This window comes from Ascaphus truei, unplaced genomic scaffold, assembly GCF_040206685.1.
Source record: "Ascaphus truei isolate aAscTru1 unplaced genomic scaffold, aAscTru1.hap1 HAP1_SCAFFOLD_348, whole genome shotgun sequence".
Lineage (NCBI taxonomy): Eukaryota > Metazoa > Chordata > Amphibia > Anura > Ascaphidae > Ascaphus > Ascaphus truei.
This window is the reverse complement of record NW_027456486.1, coordinates 392,501-403,001: the sequence shown is the minus strand read 5'-3', so window position 1 is coordinate 403,001 and position 10,501 is coordinate 392,501. Positions and strand designations below refer to the sequence as shown.

The following is a 10,501-nucleotide window of genomic DNA, read 5'->3' as shown; positions in this document are numbered from 1 at the left end:
ATGTAAGACCTTAATTTCTTAACAGGGTTTTTTAGAAATGTGTCAATGTAACCTGAAAGGTTTGCAGTAAGGGATTTTATCCCAGATACTATTGGGCGTCCAGGGGGGTTGGTGGCATCCTTATGAACTTTTGGCAGATAATAGAAGATTGGGATTCTTGGAGATTCTGTATTTAGATATTCCCATTCTGATTTAGTAAGAATCCCATCCCTATATCCCTCATTCAATAATTCCAATAGTTCTTTTTTATATTGTTCTGTGGGGTTGTTTTGTAGTATTCTGTATGTTTCAATATCTCCCAATAATCTGTGGGATTCTCTGTCATAGTCACTTCTATTTAGGATAACCACCCCCCCCCCCTTATCAGCTGGTTTGATCACAATATCATCTCTTTTAGAGAGTTCACTTACTGCCTCTAATTCCTGTTTAGTTAGATTCTTTGTTATTCTAGGCTTTTTAACCATTGTGAGTTTTTCGATGTCCTCCTGAACTAATTTCGTAAAGGTGTCAATGTGACCTCCTTTTAAATAACTGGGAAAGAAAATTGATTTGTTTGTACAGGTTGTATGTACAAATCTTTCACAGGTGGCTACAGTGCCTTGATGCACCTCATGTGTCACATTTTGCTTCATAAAGTATTTTTTTAAAGTCAAATTTCTGGCAAATTTACTGATATCAATATAGGTATTGAACGTATTGATTTTATTGGTAGGAGCAAAGGCTAAACCTTTTTTAAGAATACTAGTCTGCTCTTTGGTAAGGGACACATCACTAAGATTAAAAATACCCTTCGTGATATTATCTACAATGTTTGTTTTTTGGCTGGTTTTGGTCCCTCCTCTTTTTCCTCTCTTTGTGGGCTTTCTATCTTCCTCTTTTGGGGAGTGTGTGATTTGTTGTCTTCCTTCTGTTGTGATTTTAGTGTTTCCCCTGGTTTCTCTCTCTGGTGTCTTCTCTCTAAAAAAGAGGAGGCTGATGTTGAAGGTCTCTCCTCCTCCACAAAAACCTCTTCTCGTTCTTTCTCTCTAGATGTATGTTCCTGTCGTGAGTTGTAATTATTCTGTTGTCCCCCCCAACTCTGTTTCCTGTTCTTGTAATCACCAGAGCCCCGTCTATCTCTATCTTGATGGTATTTACGTTTATTCCAATATCTATTATCCTTATGATAATAGTTATTGGTTCTTGGACCCATGTATCTATTCTCACATGTATATATATATATGTGTGTTCGACAAACCTATACATTTGCTCGCCCCGGGCGAGTGGATTTAACCCCCGGGCGAGTAAATATTGGCCCAAGCAGCACACGTTTGGTACTAGGTGGCGAGTAGATTTTTTTGTGTGGCGAGTAGATTTTTTGGTGATTTGTCAACCACTTTATATATATATATATATATATATATATATATATATATATATATATATGTATATATATGTATATATATGTATATATATATATATATATATGATACGAACCAATCCAAAGACCAGTAAAGAGACAGCAGACCGCACGGGGTTAATCCAAAAATCTATATTCACAACATGAAATACACGTAAGCCAATGTTTCAGTCCCACAGAGAGACCTTCCTCAGGGCCCTGAATATAGATTTTTGGATTAACCCCGTGCGGTCTGCTGTCTCTTTACTGGTCTTTGGATTGGTTCGTATCATACTTATTCTCTATGGGACTAGCATCTGCTATTACAACCTTTTCTACTACAGTGTGCTGACTGACCTTCATGTGTATATATATATATATATATATATATATATATATATATATATATATATATATATATATATATATATATATATATATATATATATATATATATAAAGCCTATAGGGAACCATGTTAAAAATGGTTATTGAGGCAAAAAGTGACAGTGTGTGCTCATTTGCATGTCATTTCCCAGAAACCCTTGCTGCAGTGGAAGTGCTGTATGCTGGGTGATAATGGGGAAAGGCGGGGTTGCAGACCTGCCTAAGACATGCAGATGAGCATACAGCTATATTTGCATATATATATATACTAGCTGAGAAACCCGGCGTTGCTCGGGATGTGAAGGGTGAATAAGTATGTGTAAATGCTGTATGTGAAAGTTGTAATTTTTTGCGAATGTTATGTAATATTAGTTACAATTGTGTTTGTACAGCAACAGTAGTAGACTGTGGCCGCAGTCGATGCATTACGTGCAGGCATCTTTTGAATAACACTCATGTCTGTTCTCACAGCAGGGGCATCACCTATGCCATCAGTAGCTCTATCACCTGTCTTAGCACTTACGTTGTGTATCTTATACAGTGCGGGTGCAGTCTAAAATACGTTGGACGCACCACGAGAACATTGGGAACGCGCTTCCTGGAACACAGGAGAAATGTTATCAAGGGTCTCAATAATCATAGTGTCTCTCGACACTTTAAATTATTTCATCAACAAAATCCCAAGACAATGCAGATTATGGGAATAGAGACCATTTCTCCTTGTGTTCTAGGAGGCGACCGATTCAAGACACTGTGTAGGCGGGAAACCTTTTGGATTCACCAATTGGGCACGCTTAATCCTGGGGGACTTAACGAATGTTTGGATGTCAGTACCTTAGTCTAGTCACTCCTTGGATGTCTCTTCCTGTTCTCTCCTCTGCCTCTCAGTCCATCCTTTGTCTGGATCTCCTCCAGAGATTCACCTTCCCCCCGCTCTTTCCCCCCCCTCCTTCCCCCCTCCCCCTCTTCACCCTCCTTCCCCTTTCCAACCCCCCCCCCCCCCTTCCCCTCCCCCCCCTATCCCACCTTATCCTTCCCCCCGTTTAGACAATGGATATATCTATGAATATTTATATTTGCACATTTATGTAGTTTCATTAAAAATAAGATTGTCACAAGGTTCAATAGACGGTAATAGATATTTATCTTCACATACACTATTATAATATTTGTATAGTTTTCATATAAAATTAAAATTAACTATCACTTGAATAAGTACTCACTAAGTTTGGCCATTTAGAGCCCGGGGAGTAAATAATGGGGAATGACACAGAAGGAAGAAATTTTCTTTTATTTAATATTTAATTTTTATTTTTATTTTAAATTTATTTCCATATATACACTTTTTTACATATTTCACACAATTACACTCTTCATCCATACTACCTAACAATATAATAAATCAAAATATGCACTTATTTAAGAGTTCTCCGGGTCCTGGCCTTGTTTGTGGCATACAAACTCTAGACTGATTTATAGTATCCCTTATCTGATCAGTTTTCTTTTCCTACTAGGATCACATGATTCATTGTCTATATTTAATTTTTAAATGATTTACATACCCGCCAAGGGTTATTTGCACTTGACTGTGTTTGTATATTTGCACACTATTGCATTTTATCTATTTGTATATGATGTTATGTGATCTTCTGTCTTTTCATTAATTATATTCTTTATTAGCCTGTGTGTGAGTCAACCCTCTATATATACTGGGTGTGCTCAAATATCATTTAACTGATTACAGCATATCCCTAATATATAAACTAACAATTATTGGCTGATGATATCTTGAGTCACATGCAGGCTGTATGTGTTTATACTGGTCTGATACCTTTAGGATTTTTTCTTTTTTCTGTTTTTTTTTTTTTTTTTTCTGCTCTTATGAACAATGTTATACCAGTCTATGGGTAATATACATATGGTGTACATTTATGGTCTTTTATATATAATGATCTGTTATTATGTGTATATATGCAGAATATATGCCATTCATCCCAAAAGCATTGTGATTTAGACTGGTATTTAAAGTGTTAATTTTGTTTTTACTCTCACTATCTCCTCCAATCTTTTTAGGTTAATTGTTGTATTACATCCATATGTGTGTATATAAGTGTGCAGCAGTACGATAAACTATTGCAGTTGAGTAGGGGAGGGGACTTCTCTTAATTACCACCAGGAGGTTGCCTATATAATACCGGACCTCCCCCTCTCATGATATCCCTTTGAGAAAGTTAGCCGTGACTGACGAAACGCGTCAGGGAGCGTCGTGACGTCAGACGCAAAGACATTGGAGTCTACACTAAGCGCTGGAGCGTATTAATCCAGGCGCGAGTGCTACAGGCACCATACGGGACCTCTTTCTTGGACTATACATAGCACACCTGCCTTGTGAATTTGCTGGGACTGAGCTCCATTGCCAACGGAGCCTGGGACGGCCTCAAAAGTCTGCAGTTTGACCGGATGGTGTTACCAGCCCTGGGAATCTGCTGTGACGTTGCTCCTTTACCAACGGAGCCTGGGACTGCCCCAAGAGTCTACAGTTAAACCGGATGGTGGTGATTATATATATCACATATGCTTGATTTTAATTGCATTTTTGTAAGTGCGTTTTTTACCCCCCTCTATCCCCCTTCCCCCTCATTAAAACTTTTATACGCTATGGGCGTGCGCTCTCTCTTCTCTTTTTCTCTATATATATATATATATATATATATATATAAAGCCTATAGGGAACCATGTTAAAAATGGTTATTGAGGCAAAAAGTGACAGTGTGTGCTCATTTGCATGTCATTTCCCAGAAACCCTTGCTGCAGTGGAAGTGCTGTATGCTGGGTGATAATGGGGAAAGGCGGGGTTGCAGACCTGCCTAAGACATGCAGATGAGCATACAGCTATATTTGCATATATATATATACTAGCTGAGAAACCCGGCGTTGCTCGGGATGTGAAGGGTGAATAAGTATGTGTAAATGCTGTATGTGAAAGTTGTAATTTTTTGCGAATGTTATGTAATATTAGTTACAATTGTGTTTGTACAGCAACAGTAGTAGAAAGCACATGTATATGAGGTCAAATGGGCGAAGTGTATGTTAGTTGTTACGGTAGTTATTTGTGAAAATGTGATTGTTGGAAAGGCTTGTTGAAAGATGTTAATGTGCATTGTTGAGAGTAGTGTATTTAATGTAATGTTGAAGTGTGTGTTGTAAAATAATTTTGTAATAAAAGATGACAGCAGTGCATTGGGTGTGTTTGTGTTTTTTGTAAGTTGTTATGGCAATATTTAGAGTTGATGTAAATGTAGCAAAGTCTATGTTCATTGTAATGCTTGTTTGTAAACCACATTTTTGGTAGTTCCAGTTGGAGCAAAGATGTACAATTGTTGGGGGGATCCAACTCTAGAGCACGCAACATATAACTGTCCGTGGGAGAAACATGGTGATTGTAAGTTGATACCAGTGCACTTTATGGACTGTCCTTGTGCTTTGTTAATGGTGATAGCAAAAGCTAGTTTGATGGGGAACTGTAGGCGTTTGAAAGTAAAAGGCATGTCTGTTGGAATTAGTGGAATGCGGGGGATGAAGACATCTTGGCCTTTGGCGTTGCCAGTTAAGATAGTAGCTTCAATTAGGTTGGGCATCAATGTTTTTATGCACAGTCTGGTTCCATTACAAAGGTTAGGTGTGTGTAGGTTGCGAAGTAGCATGATGGGTGCTCCAACTTTGAGGCGAAGGTGATGTGGTGGCATCCCTGATGGTTCGAGGGAGTGTAGGAATTCAGTTGGATAGTTAACGGCTTCATCGCAATCCACAACTGTATCGATTGAGTTGTATTGAGTAATTGTGTTTGGAATAATGTCTTGAATTTGATGATTTAGGTCATTGACATAAGTATTTTTGGCAGCAAGGATGGCTCTTTCACAGAGCCACTGGTGGTTTGTGTAATTGTGTAAGAGATTTGGATAGACGTGGTGTATGAGATCTTCAATTGATGTCATCATGTGACAAAAATGTGTGGGAAAAGCAATTTCACCTGATGTGAAGTCAGTAGGTAAAGTACCTTCACCTATTTGAAGAAGGGTGTGTGCAAAAAGTTGTTCATTTGAGTGGCCGTGAAGTTGGACTCGCATATTGGTTGTTAATGGGAAATGTTTGACATGTCGCCATAAAATAGAGGATTTGAGGCATGCATGAAGTTCGTCTGCTGGTGTGGATCGTGGTATGACTGGAAGTGTTTGTCTGAAATCACCAGCTAAAAGAATGACAGCACCACCCATTATTTGTTTATTGTTGCGCAAGTCTTGCAAGGTTCTATTAAGGGCTTCAAGTGATTTTTTATGCGCCATGGTACATTCATCCCAAACAATAAGTTTGCAAATTTGAAGAACACGTGCTTGTCCAGATGTTTTGGTAATATTACATGTTGGGTTTTCTTCATGAGCAATGTTTAGCGGTAATTTAAGAGCTGAGTGCACAGTTCTTCCTCCATCCATAAGAGTGGCTGCAATGCCAGATGATGCAAGTGCAAGTGCAACATGATTGTGCATTCTTATTTCTGCAAGGAGTAAATTTATGAGAAATGTTTTGCCTGTTCCACCTGGAGCATCAAGAAACAGGATTGCACCTTGTTCGTTGTTTATGTGCTGCATGATGTTGTCATAGGTGTTAAGTTGTTGTGGAATTAACATTGGTTTTCTTGTAGCAACATATTGTTGTAGTACGGAAATATCTTATTGTTTCTCTCGCATAAGGTCTGTATTGAGTACATCGTGATGATGACGTTGGGGAGCTTCTAGACCTAATTGAAGTAGTGTTTTGTTATTGATGGAGAGACATGTATCTTCTAACAATATGAGTACCTCGTTGAAAATCTCTGGTGAAAACTGAACATTGAGTGATGGATTGTCTCTCTGTGCTTTGTGGAGTATATCTTCACTCATGGTTTCTCGATATGTGGCCCATAGAGTGTTGGGGTTTGATGGGTTGCAGGTGGTAAGGATAATGGCAAAAAGATTTCGAATTTTGGCTGGCAATGACTGTAATGCAGCTTCGGCTAATGTAGTATTCCAGTGTTGATCATCCTCTAGTAATCCAAGCTTTTGGCAAGCTTCTCGATAAGTCTCACACACTTGACCGTTGACAGTTTTTATAGCGTCAAATGAAGTTGGGCCTGGAACGGTATGAAGTAGAATTCTGAGAAAGAAGCATTCAGCGTTGTTTGGGTGAACTGTGTAGACACGGCCTAAGGCTTCACTTGCAAGGGCATCAGTTCCTGGAACAGGTATGCCCTGCTTTCTTTTCTTGAACTGTTTTGTGGATGCATTCCAAGTGTAATATCGTGGAGTTTCTGGATAAAGCAATGTGCGTGCAAAAGAGTCCTGTTGACATAATTGAAAGAAGGCAGTTAAAGTTGTGTTTGGTGGTTGAGCAGCAACTGCCTCTGCGTTGCCAGGTGTGAAGTATACTCTCTGTCCATTTTCTAAATGAACAGTGAGGTGAACAACGGTTGGGTGTCGTTCGTGAATGGGAAAAGCGAAAATCCTCCAAACGGCTTCATTACTACTTATATATCTTCCTAGCTGGTAGAGTGTGACTTCGTCACGCATGTGTTCATTAGTGATTCCAAAAATGGCCATGTCGCTTCCTTTGTTGACATACTTGCAAATGTATTTAATTGATTTAACAGAATTACAGTATTCGACATTAATGTATGCGTTATAAATTTTAGTTAGAAGTGGACAATATGGAACAACCCATTTGTTGTCGACTTGGATGTGTTTGTTGTTGCGAATAGTAATTGTTGCTGTGTATCCACCGTCTGTGGGAGCGCGTCTTCGATATTGAGGATATCCATCATCTCCACTTTGTGTGTCTGCAATGAATGGTTTTGGGAATTTTTTGGTGCATTTACCGTCTTTCATACATGGTGCATGAATATTAATGTTTCCACATGGTCCATGAATCATATTTTTAGTGACTATTGCAAATAGTATAGGGTCTTCTTCTGGATTAGGCAACTCAGCAGAGATAACGTTATCGATGTCAATGGAATGTAGTTTTTCTTTGAGCCATATAAGAATATGAGCATGTGGAAGACCTCTTTTCTGCCATTCTATTGAGTACATCCAGCATCGTGTTTGTCCAAATATATAAGTCTTAGTGATGATGTGAATTAATGTGATGAGTTTTTGGCGAAATACTCTTGCGATTAAGTCGTGTCGATTGCTGTGTGACTGTCCATCCCCAAGTTGTTGTTTTATTTCTGGCCAAGCTGGATTACATGTAAATGTAATAAAAAAGTCTGGTCGTCCATATGCTCGAACATATGCCATAGCGTCTTGAGCATATTCGTGCATGTGTCGAGGACTTCCCGTGAATGTTGCTGGTAGAATGAACATTTTACCTATGTTGTCAACGTTACCATCGTTGCCAACAGCATCCCTGAGATGTATGTATTGATCAACGCGAAGTTGTTTTTGATGTAAGCGTATGTATAGAAGACGCTCACTTTCAATTTTAGCATACATGTCAACAATAAACTGATGAAATAGTTGTCGACAATGTAAAATGTGGTTTTGCGATGCATCTCGTATCATTAATCTGTAAGCGTAGAAGTCCATAGCGGAGACAGTTTTGTTAGTGTTTGCCTTTGAAGTTGGGTCTACTTGCATGATGTTGAAGTGATAGCCATCGTCACCATTCCAAAGTATGAGAGGGTATTGAAGTGCATCATATGAGCGATGTGTTTCACAAATGTGTGTGAGTGACTGACCGCGGCGCTGAAGAATAATGTCCCGTGTATTAAATTGTTCCCCCGCTATAACAATAGCGACTTCGTTGATTTGAGGAGCATTAAAGCGACGTTCATGTTGACCCACTGGTGTTTTGTCGGCTCTGATAATGACTTGATAGTCATCAGTTGGCATGCGTTCAAGTGATGTTTTGAATGTGTTAATGAGATGGTTGTGTTCATGTAACATCCTTTGTAAGGAGATGACAATGTCACGTCTTGTATTGGGTATCCAATGGCATCGTTGATCAGCTTGTTGTTCTTCATCACCCATGAAGTAAATTTGCAAGAATTGTGGATGTTGGTCTGGTAATGGGAGAAGAGAGCCGGCCCTGTGGTAAACTTGACCTTGTACTTTGAAAGTACTTTTAAATCCAATTTGTTCGACTATGGATGTAGCACCAAAGGATGTCATTTGGAAACAGGAGTTGTATTTGCGTATGTTTTGTAGGAAATGTTTAGATTCAGAAGTTGTCCCTGACATGTATGAAAGAAGTGGATTTGGGGGTGAGTGTAGAGGTGGTAGCATAACTTTGCCATTGTTGCAGCACATTCCAGCTGATTCATGGTGGAATTTTTTTGCTTGACAGTAGTGACATATAGTGTCCATCTGTCCAATGTTGACCTTTGGATGTTGCTGGTATAGTATGTGTGGATTATATATGAAAGCGGCACGTAGCAAAGTGTAATTTGTTGAATGCGTACATGTAGTATGTGTGTGTTGTACTGGTTGTTGTAGTGTGTGTGTTGGTGTGTTTTGTTGTTGTTTTGATGTGCGCCGTATTGTTCTGTCTTTAGCAATGCGTGTTTCATGTTGTTGTGTAGTCTCCGTGGCTCTTCTTGTTGTAGCTCGTAGTCGCATTTTATCCAGACGTATTTCATGTTGTTCTGGAGTCTCTGCGGCTCGTGATGTTGTAGCACGTTGTTGGTCTTTTGCAAGGCGTGCCTCATGCTGTTCTGTAGTCTCTGAGGGTCTGGATGTTGTAGTACGTTGTTGGTGTTCTGTATTGTGATCGTCTGTTGATGTAGTGGGTGTGTGTCTATATTTTTGTTGTTGTTGTTGTCGTTGTGTTGCTCTTCTGATTCTGTCTGTCTCTTTGTTGTGCAAGGCGTGTTTGGCGCTGTAGTGTTTCATTAGAAGGTGATGTGTGTGTGTGTGTGTGTTGTAAATTTGTTGTGTTAGGATGCTGTGTGTGTATTTGTCCCTTTGATGTACCTGGTGTGTGTGTATTATATGGAATTAGTGTGTGATGTTGGTGTGTGTAATGTGTTGGTGTTGATGTTGTGGTTGTGAGGATTTGTTCTTGACGTATTGTGTATTCCGTTGTGAGTTGTTTGTTTGCATTGTGTGCGTGGATTTCAATGTGTGTGAAATGGGTGTGTGCATTGTGTGTTGCAGTACATATCTTTGGTGTGTGTGTGTGCGTGTCACCTTCATTGCCAGGGTGTGTATGTTTTGTTTTGCGAAGGTGTTTTTTGGGTGCCATGTTTTGTGTTGTGAAGATGTGTGGTTTGTGTTGATGTTGTGATGTGCGTTATTTTAGGTGTTGTAGAGGTGTTGTGTGTGTGTGTGTAAGTTGTGATGTGTTGTTAAAAGTTGTTGATGTGTGTGTGTTGAGGTAGGTGTGGTGTGTGATGTTAGTGAAGTGTTTGTGTGCGATTGTGTTTTGAATACTTCCTGATGTTGTTGTGTGAAGGGTCAGTTGGATCCAATAGTTGTATTGTGTGTTTGGGCACAGCGTTCAGGTGTCGAGGTGTTGAAGGCATCCGGTGGTGGTCTGTGAAATGTTGGTAAATGGATTAAGTGTGACAGTATTGAGGGGTTTATGTTTGTGGTTGTTGTGTGGTGTGTGTTTGTTTAGGTGTTGAAATGTGTGTGTTTGTGTTTTGTGTGAATGTTGGTTGTGTGTGTGGCAGAATAGTGTGTGTATGTAATATTTAATTTGTGTG

At 39.3% G+C, this 10,501-nt stretch overlaps 1 protein-coding gene across 1 annotated transcript in view; it reads right to left on the bottom strand.

Moving 5' to 3' along the window:
* Window positions 1–5,078: 5,078 nt before the first annotated feature.
* LOC142483638 (uncharacterized) overlaps window positions 5,079–10,501 on the bottom strand; it is an 82,280-nt gene continuing 76,857 nt past the window's right edge. Inside the window, exons 5-6 of the mRNA XM_075583656.1 lie at window positions 6,621–8,938; window positions 5,079–6,092 (exon numbers count right to left, since the gene is read on the bottom strand). Coding sequence (XP_075439771.1) covers window positions 5,079–6,092; window positions 6,621–8,938 — 3,332 coding nt within the window. The remainder of the gene's footprint in view (window positions 6,093–6,620; window positions 8,939–10,501) is intronic.